The 20,855-nt window shown below is 36.8% G+C and overlaps 3 protein-coding genes across 6 annotated transcripts; 1 reads left to right on the forward strand and 2 right to left on the reverse strand.

The window, feature by feature from the left end:
- Positions 1-211: 211 nt before the first annotated feature.
- Positions 212-4,481, forward strand: LOC109175968. 4 transcript variants are annotated; one of them, XM_019325357.1, is made up of 14 exons: positions 212-352; positions 436-527; positions 1,005-1,148; positions 1,266-1,381; positions 1,506-1,660; positions 1,827-1,915; positions 2,053-2,587; positions 2,658-2,762; positions 2,886-3,049; positions 3,163-3,242; positions 3,443-3,554; positions 3,651-3,725; positions 3,815-3,969; positions 4,062-4,446. In XM_019325357.1, the coding sequence occupies exons 2-13, from the start codon at positions 438-440 to the stop codon at positions 3,950-3,952; spliced, it is 1,803 nt and encodes a 600-aa protein (XP_019180902.1). In that variant the 5' UTR covers positions 212-352; positions 436-437; the 3' UTR covers positions 3,953-3,969; positions 4,062-4,446. The 4 variants fall into 4 exon arrangements, with proteins under 4 accessions (XP_019180902.1, XP_019180900.1, XP_019180901.1 ...); XM_019325355.1 differs by having other exon boundaries at positions 3,815-3,961; positions 4,064-4,446; XM_019325356.1 differs by having other exon boundaries at positions 212-348; positions 3,815-3,961; positions 4,064-4,446.
- A 164-nt stretch (positions 4,482-4,645) lies between these two features.
- On the reverse strand, positions 4,646-6,986 carry LOC109175970 (leucine-rich repeat extensin-like protein 2). The gene is made up of 3 exons (XM_019325359.1): positions 6,869-6,986; positions 6,673-6,766; positions 4,646-6,433 (listed from the first exon to the last, which is right to left on the reverse strand). The coding sequence occupies exons 1-3, from the start codon at positions 6,884-6,886 to the stop codon at positions 4,992-4,994; spliced, it is 1,554 nt and encodes a 517-aa protein (XP_019180904.1). The 5' UTR covers positions 6,887-6,986; the 3' UTR covers positions 4,646-4,991.
- Positions 6,987-8,733: 1,747 nt separating this feature from the next.
- Positions 8,734-17,896, reverse strand: LOC109175443 (phospholipase D zeta 1-like). The gene is made up of 20 exons (XM_019324703.1): positions 17,651-17,896; positions 16,695-16,796; positions 16,420-16,544; positions 16,176-16,317; positions 15,851-16,021; positions 15,064-15,231; positions 14,291-14,533; positions 14,089-14,205; positions 12,945-13,084; positions 12,654-12,803; positions 12,325-12,481; positions 11,715-12,242; positions 11,239-11,349; positions 10,942-11,088; positions 10,446-10,643; positions 10,197-10,298; positions 9,812-9,943; positions 9,632-9,697; positions 9,437-9,498; positions 8,734-9,337 (listed from the first exon to the last, which is right to left on the reverse strand). The coding sequence occupies exons 1-20, from the start codon at positions 17,894-17,896 to the stop codon at positions 9,088-9,090; spliced, it is 3,357 nt and encodes a 1,118-aa protein (XP_019180248.1). The 3' UTR covers positions 8,734-9,087.
- Positions 17,897-20,855: the final 2,959 nt, after the last annotated feature.

Below are 20,855 nucleotides of genomic sequence, written 5' to 3' on the forward strand. Positions count from 1 at the left end.
TTAACACATAATATACATTATTTTTACTTATAATATTCACAATAATGTTTTGGACAGTGCTCTAGACAATAATTTGCCGTGTGGAAGCTAATGTGAAATTATGTCATTTTACGAATTGGGCTGAAGTGTCATATGGCCCAAATTACAGATCCCAAAAATACAAAGCCCAAAAACTCATACTTAGTCTATTTTTCTTTTCTTCTTTGCGAGGGCAAAAATCCAGCGATCTTCAAGAAGACAATACTGCAACCAACAGGCAACAGCTAAAAAAATTTACCTCCGCCGCGCCGTCTGCCACTGCCCAGCGGCCCAACCGCACGACTCTGCTCGGAACCTCTGTTTTCTCCGGCATGTATTTGTCGCTCTAGCTATATGTGAATAGTTAGTTGTTTACTTGTAAAGCTCTTATTTTTATTGTTTGGTTTGTCTCTTCAGCTATGGGGTCACCAAACATCAGAGACTTCTTGACGGCCTTCAGTCCTTCTCTGGACTTCTTTGCTATCAGCACCGGTGATGGTCGTATAAAGGTGCCTTTTTTTTTTTGGGTTCCAATTTTTGCATTTATGTTATTTGTACTTTTCATAGTTTGAAATGATTGAAATTGTTACGTTTATGAATGTGTATTTACCGTTTGCAAGTAAAACTCTTTCTTATCGAATGTGAGGATGAGGGAATGGGTTTGAGCTGAGAATTTTCCCATATATGCATGCATTTAGTTGGATGTAGTAATTTGTTTTCTTTTAGGGGACTGGAAAACCCGCAACCACTACTCGATGGTGTGTATTGGGTAAATCCCGCCTTATAATCCTAGCTGCAAAGGACCTAAAGTAGTCTAGGTTGCGAGTTGAACTTGTAACCTTGAGGTTACCAAATCAACAGTCCGACCAACTTGGTTGCCCTTAGTAATTTGTTTTCTTAATGAGCTAAGTAGGCTGCTTGTGTGAATTTGTTTGTGGACTCTATATAGTTTCTGTAGTTGAAGGCTTTGTTTGGGTATATTTCAGATATGGGATACGGTGAAAGGTCAGATACAAACTGAGTTTGCAGATATTGAGTCTTCTGAGGCCCCAAACATGTTTGCTAAAAAGCAAGAAGGGCACCTTTCCATGGACTATACTTGTATGAAATGGATTTCTATGGACAAAAAGGTTTGTTACATATTCTCCAGGCATCTACTGCTTGGTTTCAGTTCAAATTGTTTGATACTTTTGTTTATTTGTCCCAAGTTCAAATCTTGCAAATTGTAAAATTTTAATGGGTTGTAGAAAAAAAGGAAGCTTGGAAGTTCATTATTGGTATTGGGAACTGGCGGTGGGGATGTTTTGGCATTGGATGTATCTGCTGGTCAGTTGAAATGGAGAGCTTGTGATTGCCATCCTGGGTGAGTCCTTTCTTACAATGCTCTCTTTTTAGCTTTCTCTAATATTATAATTAGAGTTTGAGGGGAAATTATGTAGAGACTAAGGTGATTTTCATTTTTCCTCTTTTTATATCTCACTGTGCAGGGGTGTCACTGCCATATCGTTTCCTAAAAGTGGTCGGCTCATCTATACTGCAGGTGCAGATGGGATGGTTTGTGAACTTGATACTATGTCCGGTAACTTGTTGCAGAAGTTCAAAGCTTCTACAAAGAGAATATCATCTATGTCCATTTCGTCAGGTTTGTACTTTTTTCTAATGAAACTCAAGTAATTAGCATTTTAATTGCTTTGTGATTATCTGCAGAGACAACTCCACTTAGCAATTAAGTAGTTGACACATTACTTTTGTTTTATTAAGTCATTTTTTACCTTATTTAATGTTGCAATTGTAATATATCATGTCAGGTGGGGAAGTATTAGCAACTGCAGCTTCTCAGTTGAAGATTGTTAACTGTTCGGACCACAAAAAACTGCAGAAGTTTTCTGGCCACCCTGTGAGTTGTTCTGAAGTTTTCTGGCCATTTAATTTTACATCTCTTATGATCTGTTTATTTTTCTCAAAGAAATCAAGAACATGCCTTCTCCATTTGCTTTTTATATCTACCAATCTTATTATCTCCATTGTGAATAGGGTCCTGTTCGGTGTATGGTATTCTCTGAAGATGGAAAGTATCTGCTTTCTTCTGCTGTTGGTGAGAGATATATTGCAGTCTGGAAGTTAGGTGGCAGCAAAAAGCAATCAGCGTGCTGTTTGCTTGCAATGGATCACCCTGCTGTCTTTTTGGAAAGTCGATGCATTGCTACTGATGCAGATGAAGGAGGCCTTTGTGTTTTGGCTATCTCTGAGACAGGTGTCTGTTATTTTTGGCATGGGAAGAGTACCAAGGAGTTGCGCCATTGCAAGCCCACCAAGATATCCTCTGATGAGGAAATGCTGAAGAAATACAATGGCACAGTGCCCGGTATTTTTGCTGCAAAATTGGAGACTGTTGTTAAACCTGCTTCTTGCCATGCGTTTCTGGCCCATGGTTTGCACATAAAGCCATCTTTTGAGAAAGTTCTGCTGCAGTCTGGGACAGACCTAAAGTTAAACACTTCACTCGATGGACTTCTTCTTCCCATCAGTCAATCTCGCAAAAGAACATTGTCCAAATTACAGAATCAAGGTAACTGAATCTAAGTTCCTTGCTTTCTCCAACTATCCCCATTAATAACAATTGTATTGCTTAAAAACAGTTACTGCATTGGATCGTGCGAATGCGGAGAATGCCTTACTTCCTATGCCTCATATTCTTGATTTGCCTGGTGCAAAGACTGGAGCTAAGCTAGTGGTTAGTAAAGGTATGCTAAACAATCTGTTCTTTAGTATGATATCCTAATATTTCTAAAGTAGTCTAATTGTCATGAAGCACAGGTTCTTTTCAAAAAAAAAAAAAGATGTCTGATTATTTCTTTTGCATTCAGATGACGAGTGCCAATATGATGCTGATACTGTTACGATATGCATGGAGGAGCAACTGAGATCCATGGGGATTGTTCGTGATAATGATGATCCCACTTCTAAGCCAACATTTGAATCTGACAAAATCAATGGTATCAATCTTGAAGCTAGTATTACGCAGAAGGAGGTCTGAGTTTACGGATTCCTATTTACAGAGATTAATTCCTTACAAGTTATAATAAACCATCTGTGAAAAGATTTGTTTCCCAACACTATTTTTTCAATTTTTTCTTTTTACAGATAAAGAAAGCTGTTTTATCTATGGAACCCAGTGATGCATGCAGCTTGTTAGAAATGCTGATTGCTGGATGGCATTCCAGGTCTGATAGCATATTGACATCGTTTGTAGCGTTTGATCTTTTCATCTTTCTCTTCTTTTTATTTTTTTTTGCAAGAGGTGGAATATCTGTTTCGAATAATAATCTTCATATTGACAAATATCGCTTCTCAAACTACATGATAATTAAATATGTGTACTCATTCAGTTATCTTTGAATATTTTAAATTTAATTCTCAACAGATTGTACAAGGCAAAATATATTCTTCCATGGATATATTGTATAATGGCCAATCACCATGATTATCTTACATCTCAGGAACCATATACCCATCTTCTAGATTCCTTATATAAGGTATTATACGTTTGAAGTTCTTTCATACCCCCCCTTCTGCTTTTTGTACATGGTCAGGTATTTTACGTAGTCTGAACTCTTAACTTTCCTTCCCAGCTTACGAAGTCTAAAGGAGCAGCTCTGAACTCTTTATTGCAGCTATGTGGGCGTTTGCAACTTGTAACAGCTCAGGTTGCTAAATTCAGAATTCAATTAAAATTTTACTTTTTTTCGGCATTTTTATTGATGCTATTTTGGCTTGTGCTTGGAATCTGCTACAGTTTGAGAAGGCTGCTAATAGCCAAAGCAACATGCTACTACGTGATGAACAAATGGAGGAAAGTGAGGATGAAGATGTTGATGAAGTTCGTTATGGCTTAGAGGATGAGTCACAAACTAGTAGCGACAACGATGATTAAGCAAGTTTTGTATTTGATATTTAATCTTATGAACCCATTGTTTGCTGTTTCACTGCATATCTAGCTATCTCTTGTGGTTCGATCTTGTTTGAGAGTTTTTCAATCTTGCAGGGTTTATTGCTCTTAATTCTCTAGTTTTTTCAAACCTTGGGCCGCCAAATGCATTAAATATGCCCCTCTGATCCAACTTCTCAATAGCACATCACGTGAATTTCAAGGACAGCTGCTTGAATTGTCTACAATCTTCGGGATTTGTAAGATTCCCTCTTCTGCTGGTATTGTACAATTACTTCGCACAAAATTTGGAACTACCACTCTTGAGCCCGCAACTTCTTTCCAGCATACAATGTATCGATGCCATGTCTCCTTATTGTTGAGCAATTTTGTCTGGCATTCTTTCATTTTTTTTTTTTTTGAAATATTTGTGTTGGGAATGATATTACATCTCGAGAAAGTTCATCAAGAATGATAAAGAAAACTGTTTCCTCAGACCAGTGTTTATCTTTCAAATTAGGATGTTTTAGCTAAATTTTTGTTTTGTCTTGTCTTATCAGCAATACATTTTACTAGAATATAGTGTTTGATCTTGCCTGCTTTAATGATTTGATTATTTAGAATATAATCAACCGACCTTGTTTTGATGCAAAGAAATAAGATTCCAGATTCCCCATTTCCCCATTTCTACACCTAGCAAAGTAAATAAATATCAATATTCCTTTCTTTTGGTTTCTAAGCTCAGATGTACACCGTCTATTAGCTTTATTAGCAAAAGGTGGCCTTGTGTAAGAAAATGGAGCTGCGGAATCTAATCCAAGAATAAAGTGACTTTAATTGTTTTCGTGTACATGAAATGAATGCCAGGCAATATGCATTGCCAAGGCAAAGTGGACTGAAGAATAAATTCCATCTGCCTTTTGAAGCTAAGAATCTCTTCTCTTGACAATTTCACACTATTCACTCAGTAATTGTCAACGAGAAGATGAGTTTTGGCACTTGAACAAGTTATTCGAAATCAGTTATACAGACCTTGTTGGCAATCCTATGATATTGTGCATGCATTAGGATTTTCTTCACTGAACATCGAGGAGAGATTCCCGTTGTGGTAGTCCTCGGAGTAAGGCTCGGGTCTACGGTAATCCTGTGTGTAATGATCATAATGTGTGTATCTTGGAGGCGAGTTTTGTGACTGGACGTAATCATAACCTGTGTAACGCCTTGGTCTAGGGTACATGTCCTCCGGATATGGATCGGGCCTATTGTAATTCATGTTTCTTGGAGGTGACCTGACATATTCATATCCAGTGACATAAGGCGATGGCTTGTAGGTGTTGTAGCTATGAGAGACGTATATGGGTTGTGGGAACTCTTGTCTAAATCCTGAACCGTTTTGGTATGGAGGAGGCTCGTGTTTGAGTTCTTGACTGTAGGATGGTGGCGGTGGTGGTGGTGGTTCTTGTCGGAGCCGTGAACTACTGGGGCGTTGAGGTGGTTCTTGCCTGTATCCTGAATGTTTGTACTCTGGACTGTAGGTCGGTGGTGGTTGTGGTGGTGGTTCTTGTCTGAGTCTTGAATTACTCGGGGGTTGAGGCGGTTCTTGCCTGAACCCTGGATGTTTGAACTCTGGACTGTAGGTTGGTGGCGGTGGTGGTGGTTCTTGTCTGAGTCTTGAACTACCGGGGGGTTGAGGCGGTTCTTGCCTGAATCCCGAATGTTTGAGTTCTGGAGTGTAGGTTGGTGGTGGTGGTGGCGGCTCTTGTCTGGATCTTGAACTACTAGGGGGTGGCGGCTCTTGTCTGGTTCTTGAACTACTCGGGGGTGGAGGTGGCGGTGGTTCTTGTCGGAATCCTGAACTGTAGGGTGGTGGAGGTGGGTCTTGTCGGAACCCTGGATTTTGGGGCGGTGGCGGCTCTTGTCTGAATCTTGACCCACCGGGAGGTGGAGGCGAAGGTGGCTCATATCTGAAAGATGGACTATTGTTTGCTGCAAATGGCTCGTGTCTGAATCTTGAACCGAGAGGCGGTGGAGGCTGGTCATGTCTGAACCCAGTACCGCCAGGGTGATAGTAACTCCATTGTCCACCATAGCCATAGCTGTAGTCTGGTGGATAGTGGTAAACCACATGAACCTCTTCCACATCCTTTTGCTTAGCAGGCTGGTCTGCCTGGATTTTGGCCTCAGGACATGGCTTTTCCTCTGCAGGATAATGATTTTCCGGCCCCGGATCTTTGGGTGGCTCCTTCGGCGGCTCTGCAGGCTGTGCCGCTTCAGCTGGTGGAGCTTCCGCCGGAGGACTAGTGGACTCACCCTCAGAGCCTTGCTCCGGCGGCTGAGGTGGTGGCTCCGGCAGCTCTGCCTCTGTATGAGAACATATGACTGCACTCTTTCGGGTTTTCTTAATCGCCTTCACTATTTTCTCAGGGTCTGCCCATCCAACCAATGTAATCTTCTGCCCAGGAAAATCAATGTAGAGATCAGAGATACCTGCAGAAAGATGAACCATTCAACAATCTCATCTTCAAACAAGAAAATAAAAATCCAAACTTTACTCTCACAATCTGCAGAAATATGAAGCATCCCACAATACCATCTTCAAAAACAAGAAAAAAAATCACATGGGCAACCAGAAATCAAATTGGTCGGGCTATTGGCTTGGTAATCACAAGGTTAAAAACAAAAAAAAAAAAGCAGAACTTTTTTCTGCAGAATCATGTAATACTCACCATGAATCCCATGCAAGGCCTTCTTGATTTTCTGGACACACCCATTACAGTCCATCCTTACCTGTATCTCAGTGATCTGAGTTCTCTGCATTTTCTGCACACACAACTTCACAGATCAGAAGATTGCTACACATCTAAAGATTAGATTTTTTCACATAATATGACATGCAAGTTGATAATAACTAAGCATATATACCTGTGATTGAAGCGCCATAATAAGCGGAGAAAGGGGAATGGCAGGGAGGAAGAAACAAGGTGGGGTGATTGTATGGCTGGAGTTTATGGGTGGAATGGAGAATCCATTAATGGCGTGTGTGTGTGTGGATGGAGATGGAAGATTTAAAAGGAAGCAAGTGCGGGAAGAATCTGCTTTTAGGAAGGTTTTCAATGTTGAAATTCTTGTTTTTTGCCTCTCCCTTTCAACAAAGAAGGTGAAAAGGAAGGGATATTTCTGCTAGGCCTAAAATATTAAACACCTAGGAATTTGCTTTAGTTTAGGAATAATTTTCATTTCAATTAAAACCGTTGTTGATAGTTTAACCGGCTATGGTTTACAAATTTCACTAAATAGCATAAAATCAGCTACCATATCTGAAATAGATTTTAATTGATTATAAATGTACAAGAAAAAAAGTCAATATGGCATGTCAGAGTGGTGTTTATGAAGATGAGGGATACGTAAAAGTTATTAGTTGTTCATTATTATATTATAATAATCTAATAAAAACACGATGTTTAAAAGATTTGTTTCGTTGGTAAATATAGAATTTGAAATTCATAAGCTGAAAATATTTGAGGTGGAGTTGAAGTGGTGATTTTTTGCATCGATTGAGTGTACTATCAACCAAGAATCTAAACTAAACAAGTTTAGAAAAATGAACAATTACTTTGCAGAAAAATAAAATAATCTTTGACCACAGATAGACATATTGGCTTTACAATTCATATCTTCAATGTACAGTATCAATTCCTCGTACAATCATGACTACTTTGTCAAGGGCTTTATTTCTCCTTTTACATAGCATATGATCACTTTTGGTTGGTTTACAAAAGAATTATATAGTTCTTGATGACAATTGTAGGATTATTTGTTTTTATACCTTTTGGGAAACTCTAAAAGATATGTAAGTTACGATGAGAGATTATAATGAGTCTATAGAATAATTAATTTTTTTTTTCTATGAATGTGTTTGGCTGAATAATTTTGCTTTCTATATTCATGACCTCTTAATCGCAGGAATTTAGCTCATAAAAATCCTACAAATATAAATCACTATACACAAATTGTCATGTCAAAGAGTAAAACAAATTAGCATTTTTCTAATATAACGTCGTTGTTATAAATATAGTTAAGTGTGGACATTATGAGTTGATTATGTAATAGTCCATCGTCCCTACTGTCAGCACACTAAATGGTAGGGGGCTGGTCAAATGGAGGGACGAGATGCTGAACCACCACGGCAACATGTTGGTTAGTAATAAGAGATTCTCCATTTTCTCCCTTATCTCTCTATTCTGTTTTTCCATTTAATTTATTATATAAAATAAAATAAGCAGGAATGAATGTCAATCAATGCATTTTGATAGTTTTGAGTTATCTCTGCATTTATTCCAATTTTTTAGTTTTTCATTTTCCATTCTAAACTTAATTTAAAATTAAAAATATAGAAAGCAAAATTATTTATGGCCCGTTGCTTTATGGTTGAATTGTTTTTTGCTTTTAGTAGCTTTCTTTATGGGGTTAGAATATTGGATATGATGACCTAAAGAATATGTGATTTGTCTTTCAAGGTGAGAAGAGCATGCAGCAAACCTCCACAGGCACACAATTGAATGGATTCTTCTTGATGGAGAATGCCAGGCAATGTGAATGCTCATTAGCAAATTATCATTGTCACACCAATGTTTCACAATCTACCGCCACCCAAACCAACAGTCTTGTCAACTCAGTTAAAATTATCCCCTATTTATTTATATAACTTGACACGTAATTTAGGATGAAAGAAATTGTATAAAACATAAATCAAAGAATATAAATTTATTCATCATGGTATGATGGCATATTGAAACAAGCAATCTACAGTCTGCAATCTACAATCTGCAAACACTTAGGTATACAATCCATGTGTATGAACTATGAAAGATGATTTTCCTTTGCAGAAGACAGTCCATTATCTGGTTCTGTCTGCATTCCCTTTTGTTCACTGAAAGCATTGCAGAAATTCAGAGCTTCCCAAATCCAGAACCCATCTCTTCGGTATGTATCTAATCTCGAATGAGACAAGGAGGCAGCGTAGGAGATGTGTGTCTTGATGTGAGATGGTCCATTCTCCTTTATGTTTATGCATGCAAGGACAAGAACCATAGCATGTGACAATTGACAAACCTCTTTGATCTGGCCCTACAGAATTGCGCCTAATGGAAAACCTGAGGTGAAGCGTAGTACTCGCTTTCATTGAAAACAGGCCTCAAGTCTTCTTTGGACATGAAATCCAATGGGAAACAAACGAGATGGCCCTTCACAGACTCTAACCGTTCCATGGGATTTGTTCCCTTCGCGTCTCTATCTTGCTGAGGCTCTAGCTTACCTGGAGCTACTCCTAAGTCTATGGTACCATGACTGATTTTGCCTTTCAATTGCGCTGTGCAGTGTCGAAGAGCAGACCTGCAAGGGGATATATATTACTGCTACTTGAATTGAATGAAAGAGGAGAGGGAAAGTAGAAAAAGGATGAAAGATGCTGTGCTGGAAGTTATGCCATACCTAGAATGTATAAGATCATTTGGTAAGCAGGAGAAAACATCTTGGAAAATCATGGTATTTGTCTGTAGATGACAAAACTACCAGGTTATTTAAGAAGCAGAATGCTAACTGGAGGAGGGAAAACAATAAAAAAGGATCACTCTGGACAACGATGTATAAAAAGTTCAGAAAACAAGAAGCATTTACCACTCTTACCTTTGCAGTTGCCATCCATATATCCTTGTATGTCGAATCAATCACTGGATCGTTAATTTTACCAACCTAGCAAATGAGAAGAAATAATCATTAACAGCGTACCTACAGCTCATAATCCATGCCCCCCCTTCTATTCCTGAAGAAGGAAATAAGAAAGAGGTGTGGTTAACAGAGTAGAACCTCCTCAGCATTTAGACAAAGATGCTCAGACCATAGTGAGAGCCGAAGACTTGATGTAAATTTCCCAGCCTTCCATGGTTTGCCTCCCATATATGAATCCACAAATTCTTTGTCCTCAATGATTAGACCAATCTGAAAGGGGGAAAAATCATATCAACTATAGAAGAGTTCTATTCAATGCATATGCATAGGATAGACAGCAGTATAAGAATTACCAAGTGGATCATACATCTGTATTAATGTAATATTTTCACATTTCTTCCAAAAATAAGCTAACCACATTACACATATTGTTCCAGTTAAGTTGATTGGCTTCATACATGAAATAACTTTTACTCCGTAGTTTATAATTTGAAGTGTAAATTTCAAAGAGAGAAATGCATACCTCAGAGTCTCTTGATCCAAGCAAGCTCCGGTCATTTATATTTGCCGATCCAATCAAGGTTGTAGAGTCATCAATTATCATGATCTTGCTGTGCACATAAATCTAGAAAATTGGCAAACACATGAATCCACCGTGAATGAACAATAGCTATGAAAACTGAGAAACATGAGAGAGGAGAAGTGGAATTCAGAAAATAGATGCCACTAACATATATGAGCAGTGAGGTGGAAGTAAAAAAAAAAAAAAAACCTGGCTAGATACCAAAGGACCACCATCAAACAGTCTACCGTAGGCCCTGAGACCATAGAATGATATATAATCATTCACTCTAGGGCCAATCCGATCATGAAGATTCTGCAATATTGAACTATGTCCTCTGCATATTGTCCGATATTGCCAATGCATGATAGCTCTGACAGCTGCAGCACCACTATCATCCAAACCACCCTGTCAAAACTTATTACATTAGAGTAAAATATGTATTAGAATAGGTTGGGTATTCCTATGTGGAGTTTAAGGAATGTTTCCTAAACTCAACTTAGGAATTTGGGTTTCCTTATACCTTAGGAGTAGATTATAAGATTCCTAGTTTCACTATCACATGTCCCATAGTTTAGAATAAATGCTAGTGAGCTATTGTAATTTTCATGCATTCCAGATACATTCACGTTATATTGGAATACATAGTTCAGTAATATTTCTCTGTTGTTAATATTCCAGATACATCCAGCAAGTGTATCAATACCTGAAATCCAGGAAGGAGAGGTATGATAACAATAACCCTGAAACAATTCTTCTCATTATAAGCTCTCATGATTCGCTTATACAATGCATCTAACACACGATTCTGTATAATGTCATCTCCAGTAAGACCTGAAATGAAAAACTGATTCTGCAAAAAAAATCCCATCAAGTTCAGAAAATATTCAAGAGTTGCTTAGAAGTCTTGATAACCTCAAGAGCAAAGAAGATTGCAATATGAAGACGATTTATAATCTCTTCAATTGACAAAGATTCTTTAAAGAAAAAGCATATTACAAACCTCTATATAAACAAAGTGTTCTGCCTTCTCAATTAGAGAGCAGTAAGCATTGTGTATGCTTCCTTCAATTCGGCTTGTTCCAGCAGACCATTGACTGACACTCCTTATAACCTGAAACAGAAAGCCATAGCTAATCAAGAAAACATAATATAGGAAGTAGACTTGGGAGAGTCAAAAGCAACAAAAATCATGCTTTCATTGTAACGTTTCTATGTAAAAGACTAGAATTTATACCAGAAAATTTGGTTTAAAATCAGACTCTTGGTGTTCCATACAGAGCATTAAGCAAAAAACTAAAGCATAGCCGATGATACTCAGAAACTTGGAAGAAAAAATGAAATTCCTAACCAGTTTAGACACTGAATGTATCTCGAGCATTGAGCAAAACAGTACAGAATAGCCTATGGTAATCAGAAACTTGGAATAGCTAATAGAATTCCTTAATTCCTAACCAGGTTAGACTGGTTGTATCTCACCTGACAGTGACATGGAACACATGGTCCAACTTCCCCAGCTTCATCCAACAAACCAACTTGATCGTCTTGATCTTGTGTTTCCCACAATTCTCTATCTAAGGATTTGATGCCACGGTGCATCAAATTGGAAGACAAATCCTGCTGAAGATCTAACGCATCAACTCCATTTGCAAATCCTTTCATAGGCATGTCTGGTACTAAAGGTTCCATTTTACCCCTTCGGAGAGAAAGAGATCTAATTTTTTTGCTTGGCTGTTTATGAAAATCATGTCCTGTACTGAACCCACTCAGTTTTGATTCACCATTGATATCCATCCTATCAGCTTCTTGGGGAATAAGCAAGGGAATATCTTGGAAAGACGACCTGCATGAAAATGACTCTTGTTCTTGTCTCTCAATGTCATGAGCAATACTAACATCTTTATTTGCAGTGTGTTTCTCGCTGAATTTTCCCATGTAATGAGGAATAACCATGTGGTGCTGAGGCATGAGTAGTGGAATTGCTTGCTCATTTGGGGCTTTATTCCTCTGAAAGATGACATAGCACTATTAAGGGTTACCAAAAAAGTTTAGATACACTAGTAATAGTAGTTAAGAGCAAAATATGAACCTTAGCATAGTTCCAGCGCTGAACAAAATGTCGAGCAACATCACGGCAAGGTGGTCCCCAAAGGGCGCAATGGACGTCATGCCATGGCATGCGTGGATATTTTCTCCTATCCAATTCATCCTTCATAGTATCTTCCCATGAATTTGGTTCAGACTCCCTGAAAATAGATCTGCATGAGCAACTTGGAAATTCCTAGAAAGAATGGTGCCTGCTAAAAGGCCTTAGTTATTTATTTAAATATTTGCTTCTTGATCAAAATTTTCAAATAAGGAATGCAACATAAAGATACAATGAAGGTAAATGCCATTTAGTAGAATGTGAAATCATACCTGGGATTGTAGTAGTCTTTTCCGGGCCAAGTAATAGGAGGGCAATCACCAACTTTATGTTCTAAAGAGTCATACCGACCAAAGCAAAGATCTAGTCCCCCAATAAAACAAATCTGATGGTCAACGATCACAATTTTTTCGTGATGAGACCTATACATATGCATAAAGTAATATCAGCAGCTGCATATTTGTTCCAAAGTTCCCAGATTTTTCAAATAATTAACCAAAGTTCCCAGTTCCAAGAAACAATACAAAGGAAAGCCTAGTGGATTTTCCTTTAATAGTGCATACCATAAATAGACACCACTAGAAAAATGATCAGGATAACGAAGTACTCTGATATTTTTGTGTATGCCTAAAAGCTTCTTCTTGCTGTACACACTGTTGATTTTTAAAGCAAGAGCAACCTCCTTGTAAAGCAGAATATGAATCTGAAGCAAAGATATAGGTCAAAACCATCAGCCAGTTAAAAATATAGAGGTTCAGAAAGAGAAATAAGTAACTACCGCATGAGTGAAGAGGCAACATAGCAACAGCATTAAGACAGTATTTTACCAGACGTGTCATACCATAAATTGCCTATTGACAAGCCAATTGAGAAAAGGGATAATTTTAATCAAACTCACATTGACACGCCCGCTTTTTCAATTGTTTACAAAAACCACACCAGTAGAGTTTGTCTCCTAACAGGACTGAAATAGGATATGAAATGATATTGTTGTCATCACTTTATAGTTAGAAATATCCATGCCATTCTTTACCATTCTCCCTCTCACACTAGATCTAGGCATTGATGAACATAGGTATATACAAAAATGTTTATGAACTTGAGCGTAAGTGGTTGGACTAGATCTATGCATGGATCTGGGAAAATCTTTTGGTATTTGAAGGCATTTCGTTATAGTGAAAGATGGGAACTTGCATGGTGTTGGCCATTGGCAGTATTGTAGCTTGAAGACAATGAATAAGAAAAGGAAGGAAATAGGGGTGGAATCTGCAATTTAAAAATATAGGGGAATGTAAGTTTTGTTGCCACCATTACTAGGAACAGATTATGCACATGCATGGACACAGCGTAGAGCAATCTTATTAGTTCATTTTCGTTTCAAGTTCACTATGCTTAATTAGTTATTTCCACATAGCATAGAGATCAATTAGTGAATGCTCAAAAGTCTCAACAACAAATACTTGATTGGGGAACAAAATTAGTCAAACTAACTAGACCTCAAATCTGATGACATTAATTAATGAACAAAATATGAAACATGCATATCAACAAAGATGATCTTGAAGTATGTGCGCATACATATTGGGTTCAATAATGAACTAAAAAGCTGGAACTGGAAGGTAGGTTTCTAAAAAGTTTAACAAACTGAAAGCACTTTATGCTACATAAGAAACTAATTGAACATTAGCATGAGACTATGATATGTACCTGAACACCTTGTTTGGCCTTTGCTTCCATTAACAAATCAAGTCGAGAAGATAAATGACTCTGAAAAGGGCGTCGCAGATACAGCTCTGGGCAAAGCCACCAGCCACATATAAATATCTGCACTCTCAAATGGCCCACAACATCCTTAAAAAGAGGTATAATGAAGAGTTATGCATTCATGAATTAGGAAAAAGTAATGCACCTCTGATTTTGCTTCCTCAATCGCCAGAGCAATGGCTTCAAATGCTGCTCGACCATCTACAAACCACTGAGCCTGGCTGCCATCTTCTGTAAACCCACGAGGAGGAGCAAAAGAACCAAAACGATGAGGATGACACCAACCTTCACGTGGTCTAAACCCAGCATCATTAATTGCAGCAACCCAATCTTTAACTTTAGCATCACTCTTTACTCTTAGTTTTACGCTACGAGTTCCAGAAGACACCTATTTTAAATTCAGTTAGTTCAAAAAATGCAATTTCAACTACAGAAAAGGGAATTGCCAATGACATAGATATAGATATGGAATAAAAGTAATTATAGAAGCTTTTCATTCACTAAGATCGTATGTCAGGTAGTGAGGTGTCAGCAAGGAGGCAATAATGACAGAGGGAAAACACACATCATAATACCTTTAAATAGGTTACACTGGGATGTGTTAGTTATCTCAAACATGAATAACATAATGAGTCATAACATCTGCACAACTTCACAGTCAGATTCCATAATTGATCTATAAATTCAAACAATTAGGCGTGCAATGTAAATATGAGAAAAATCATTGCACAACTTCCTGGGACATAAAATTGTACCAAAACTTTTACAGTTCACTACTATAGAATTCAGTTCTAGCACTGAAAAGTAAATTTCTGATTTTCAGCATGACACTACAACAAAATGAAACTAATTGAGTTAAAACACAGCCTTCCAAAAGGTGCTTCAGAACAGATAAGCATTCATACACCTGTTCCTTACCCTGAAATAATGGCGTAATGGTTTTCCTTCATTTATTTCTTTTGTTAATGATACTTGACCTTCTCCATCTGACACTGGTAGAACGTCAAAAACAACAATATCCAAAGGCACATTGTCAAAAGGATCTCTAAGAAAAGCCAAGAATCCAGGCTTCAGCACAGCCCATACCTGCAAATTACCCAAATTGATAATCAAGGAACTTGAAAGGGAAAGTTCAGACAGAAATTGATAAATGAAGGCATATCTCTAAGAAACATGAAACAAGCATGTTCATGACACAAGTCACCATGGAGGAACTTAAATTATCACTACCGGAAAAATTATTTCGAGCATTTAATTCAAGGTAATAAATATTACATACAATACAACAACCACCACATGGTAATTATAAGAGGTATTAGGATGGTAAACTGATAATTGAAGAGGCAATTAAATAAAATGAACATAGTTATTTTCATGTTTACAGCTATACTCTCTTAGTCATGCAAATAAATGCAGCAAATGCCTCCATTTCTATAGTTCTACACACAATTAATATCACCAAACTTTTTGTGTAATTTTCATCCTAATTACAACTCAAACTAATACAAGTATTCAAGAAAAATAAGGTAATTTGAAGCTCTAATAGAACATACAAAGGTGAACCTGATGGGAGCAAGATGTACCAAAAGGATAAACTTCACCTTTCAAGGTTGCACTTAAAACACAAAAAGATCCTTAAAATACAGAAAATCCAGGTCAAGATTATATCAACCTAAGGGCTAATTTCATGAAATAATTGTGTTACCCTCTGCCAAATGTCTTTACAACAACTGAGCCAGTCACATGAACAACATCTTCTTTTATCACCATCAAATTGTATCTTGGGCAAATGTTTCACCATAAGATAGTCTTCTTTAAGCTTAGGACCATATTCTGGAGAAAAAGATAATTTCGAAACCTCCAAAAACTTGCAAACCTACAAGGCATAATTCCTTGGCATGATAAGTTAGGAAAAAAAAAAAAGAGTATTCCAACAAAAACATTCACGAAGAAACACTACAATAACCTTATTATGATTCATGGGACTATGAAAACTAAACAACTATGGAGTAAAAGATAGACTAACATACCTCAGGAGAATTGACAATATCCATATTCCCAAGAAAATGATTTAAATACCCTTGCATGGCAACTTTTGCTGTGTCTGACATAGAATGTTGCCTTCCAAGTGTGGGGCGAATTATTGGCAGAGCAGCACTAGAAGGAACATCTCTGAACAAAAAATCACCTGTAAGAACGATAACTATTATAAGGGGAACAATGAATCTAATACCTTCTTTCTACTATGAAAAGTCACACTGAATGAAAAATCACCTGTTTCTGACACTTTCGTCAGTACGCATTGGGAGAGACTCATCATCTGGGTCATCATCTTCATGCATGGTTGGTGTGTGAGGTATGTTCTCTCCTAATCCCAAGTTTTGAAGTAATTCTTTAACCTTTAAAAGTAAAACACCAGTCATAAATAATGAAAACTTCACTGTTAAAGCAGATACGAAAATGCAAGTAACAGAGCAGCTATTCGGGATTAAATTCTGTAACAAAATGGAGTTTTGATTATAGACAGATGGATGAAAATTCAAATATACCTGCTCTTGCTTCTCAGTTATCTCCTCAATAAATAAGCGCTTCTTTAATGTAAAATGTAAATAAAACACTTGAGGAGCTTTCTTGACTAGTTGCCACTTGAACTGCATGGTAAAACCATAGTATAACATATCAGACATCAAATATAATTTTTAAACAGGAGCCATCCCTCCAACATACAAAAATGTAAACACTGCAGATAATGATATGATGAATTATGTCTAGAAAAGATTCAACCTAATATTCTGGGGGAAATGGGATATAGTTAGCCAAGGAAGATGTTTAATTGGAAAAACTATATCCATCATTGAACAATATTCTTCTTCTAAGCCAGTAAAAATCCAAATTGCATTCCTGATAATATTGAACATCACTTTATTTTAATCACAAGCCACACTTGATCGTTCAATCTCAAAATAGAGCACCCCTAAGCTCCCACAGCGTTTTCTGCTAATCCAGAGTTGAGCTGCCATTGCATCCCATATTCCCACTAGGGGAGCTTTCCTAATCCCTGCTGCTCCATTCGCGAGTTCAAATTAAGGGAACCAAACTCCTTCCACTACTTGGACTATAGGTTATCAGTAAATTTACTATATATATATACACACACACACACAACTTGTGATTTCTTAATTGAGATCTCAAGTTTTATGCAATTATCCCGTTGGACAAAAGGCCTTTCGTATCATAGTAATATATTGTACCAAATTGCCCACCTATATATCTAATTTGAGATGGCGTATTGCCTTATGATCCAGCTTTTGAAGTTCATGTGAAATGTGTTTTAATATTATATTAGAAAAAGTTCCCGCCACCTTAATCCAACTCCTAGAATTCTAAACATCAAACTTCTAAAGCAGCTAAGCTAACCGCTGATTGTTGAGTGATCGACTACTAATATACACACATGCACGAAAAAAAAAAAAAAATTACGAAACATACAAGTAGTGCCCCGAACCTGTTTGTATTTGAATTCAATGGTGTAGGTGAGGAGCAAGGGGCTGATATCGCTGGCGTCAGGACGGGAGACATGGATGATGGTAGCCTTAGGCAGCTCATCGAAAATCCGAGTCAACTCGGAGCTCGTCTGCTGGTGGTGCGGCAGCAGCGACGAGGTGACCGACGGCGAAGGCTCCGATTGCATCTGCACGTACTTTGACCCTCCTCTGCTGGGAGCAGTCGGCTGCGGCGGCTTCGACGCCATTTTCAATGACATTAATTAATTAATAATTATAGCTGCGTACGTATAAGATCATCATATCATCAGCGTAGCCGTATTAATTAATTCATGTGAGCTTGTGATGAGGTCTAGAAAGAGAAAAAATGGATGATCGATCGGAAAAAGTAGAAATGCACGGCGAAGAGGAAGAGAAGGCTTCTTCTTGTGCGGGAGCGCTGTGATCGGAGGAAAGGTTGGTTTCTGATAATGGCATGCAGCGAAGTCATATATAAGCGCAGTTCAGATAGCCCGATTTATCCGGATCGGGCCAAACAACAACAGATAATTTTTTTGTCACTTTTGTTATTGTTAATTATTATTAATATATAATATACATTAACTGCAAGTTATACTTTTATTCTGAAACAATTGTCTTTATATTTATTGTAACTTCTTTTTTTTTTTTCTTTCAAAACTTCACCTCTATGATCAGTTGAACTGTCCATACATGCATAATTATTACAGACTGACATATACTAATGGTGCAGTCAAAGAAAATTAATTCATAAAACTTTTATTTTTTTCTTTTTGGTCTATTTTATAAACAAAATAATTATTATTTGAATAATGATAATAATAATAATTGTAATACAATAAAGTTTCATGTTCTAACATAACATACTGTCATGCTCCAATTTAAATTATGATTTTATTTATATAAAAGTAATTTTATTAGATTAAAATTTATATAATTAATTAGTTACAAAGAGTAACCATAACCATTAAGATACCAAGTACATAGTATTAGTCTAGTTTGTACTGTATTTAATTAGGATGTGTTTGGAAACTTGAAAAAATAATATTTTAAAAATTATTTTTCGAATTTTCAGTGTTTGGCAAGGAGGAAACTTAAAGTCAATGGAAAATCATGTCTTGGTCAATAAAAAATACATCAGATTTTTAATAAAATGACTTTCCTTTTTTTTTTTTTTTAAGAAGTCATTTTCCAAGTGTTTCTATTAGGGGTGGGCACTTGGGTTCAGGTTATCCGAATCGAATCGAACCGAACCGAACCGAACTAGTATTAGAAAATCGAACGGTTCGGAATTCTTGTAAATCGAATGGTTCGATACCGAACCGAACCGAAACCGAACAGTTTGACAAAAACTGAACCAAAATGAATATCATATGATTTTTTATAATAATAATAATAATAATAATAATAATAAGTAAATCGAAGCCCCTTGATGCCTGCTCCGCCGTTTAGTTCTTATTCTCATTGGTATCTCCCTTAAATTTTTATTTGATTTCTTTATAACTTGTTCTCTACATTGCACTTTTGTTGTTTGTCGCAATTATTTTTTACCTCACAATTATATCTAACTTGAGTTATATTTACAATATTCAGTATTTTCCTTAGTTTCATGTTTCTATAAATTTAATGTGCTTTACCGTCATTCTAATTTTGATTTCCAGTGCACTAGAATTATTTTCTAGCATTGGAATATATTGCAAGTGCACTAGCAATGACAGATTGTGTCTAAAAATTAATTATATAGTACTTTACCATTGTTCTTCTAATATCAACTATACAGATAGATGATTATTCATCTTGTCAATAAAAATATTTCAAATGAACCAACTGAAGAGTCGGTTGTGCAAAAAAAGTTAATTGATACTTGGTAATTAGTATTTAGTATTGTGTTTGAATTTTGGATTGCTATTTTGTTATATAATGTTTAGAGTTTGGATTTGGATTATGTGATTATGTATTGTTTGGTAGTATGTTCGAATGTGAGCATATATCCATTAATGTGTATCCAACTATCAGCTTAAGCTTTTAGTTGAGATGGAGCACATGCTTCAATTTGGTATCAGAGCCAGACCAAAGGTCATGGGTTCGAATCTCAACGCCACTCGTAAGCGACTACGGTTTACCGGTCCACGTGTTGGTTGGAATCCATCGTACACGTGAGGGGGCGTGTGAGCATATATCCATTAATGTGTATCCAACTATCAGCTTAAGCTTTTAGTTGAGATGGAGCACATGCTTCAATTTCGAAAAATTATGAAATGTTGAAATTAGGGGATCTTAAACCGAACCGTTTCAAACTGAACCGAACTCTAATGTTAAACCGAATGGTTTAACTTTTTTAAAAGCGAAAAATCGAAACCGAAACGAAAAAACCGAACCGAAACCCGAAACGCCCACCCCTAGTTTCTACCATGTCCCCCCTCCCTCTACCAGAGCACTGAGACCACCTCTTCCTCCCACTTCTTCTGAAATGGTTGCCGGGCCGGAAACTAGTCAACCAGTCGGCCATATTGATTTTTGCTTTGAAAATCAGATTTTGTTGTATTGTTTTCGATTATTTTGCTGTGATTTTGTGTGTTTTTCTAGACAATGTTATTGTGTTTTGATTTTATTTTATATATATAAATTTGTAGTGAGTTTTTTTTTTAAAAAAAAAATAAATAAATACAATTCTGCTCCTTTTCTGGAAAATGAACCAAACACACCAAAACAATTTCTGGAATGCAACCAAACATTGGAAAGGAAAATGCTTTATTGAAAATGACCCATTTTTCAGAAGCCATTTTCCTGGTTTTCAAACACACCATTAGTGACAAAATGATGAATATGTAATATTAGAATAAAGAGTTAATTCCCAAAATGGTCCTCCGACTATAGTATTTTCTTAAATTGGTTCTTTGACTTTTAATTGCAAACAAAGAGTTAAATTTTTGTTATTAATTTTACAGTTTGTACTCCAATTTAATAAATCTGTGACTCCCTTTCAGCGGCCTGCGTAAGATTTTCTTGAAATTAGGTTGTTGCTACCTCAACCTACAATCAAAATTAATAATAACATTGCAAACCGTAAAATTAATAACAAAAATTTTAAAAATTAAATAACAATTTTGACTAACATTGCTTCTTCCACAAACCCAGAATTTTTGACTGGGATTTTCATTAGTTCATGATATTTGGATGCTTCATTGC

This window comes from Ipomoea nil, unplaced genomic scaffold (assembly GCF_001879475.1).
Source record: "Ipomoea nil cultivar Tokyo-kokei standard unplaced genomic scaffold, Asagao_1.1 scaffold0688, whole genome shotgun sequence".
Lineage (NCBI taxonomy): Eukaryota > Viridiplantae > Streptophyta > Magnoliopsida > Solanales > Convolvulaceae > Ipomoea > Ipomoea nil.

Coding starts and splice junctions, on each gene's coding strand:
- LOC109175968 (XM_019325357.1), top strand. CDS start 438: ATGGGGTCACCAAACATCAGAGACTTCTTGACGGCCTTCAGTCCTTCT. Junction 3,050..3,162: donor CTAGTATTACGCAGAAGGAG/GTCTGAGTTTAC, acceptor TTCTTTTTACAG/ATAAAGAAAGCTGTTTTATC. Junction 3,726..3,814: donor TGCAACTTGTAACAGCTCAG/GTTGCTAAATTC, acceptor AATCTGCTACAG/TTTGAGAAGGCTGCTAATAG.
- LOC109175970 (XM_019325359.1), bottom strand. Junction 6,434..6,672: donor GGCCTTGCATGGGATTCATG/GTGAGTATTACA, acceptor ATCTTTCTGCAG/GTATCTCTGATCTCTACATT.
- LOC109175443 (XM_019324703.1), bottom strand. CDS start 17,896: ATGGCGTCGAAGCCGCCGCAGCCGACTGCTCCCAGCAGAGGAGGGTCA. Junction 12,243..12,324: donor AGCGCTGGAACTATGCTAAG/GTTCATATTTTG, acceptor GTCATCTTTCAG/AGGAATAAAGCCCCAAATGA. Junction 11,350..11,714: donor GTGTTCCATGTCACTGTCAG/GTGAGATACAAC, acceptor TTTCTGTTTCAG/GTTATAAGGAGTGTCAGTCA.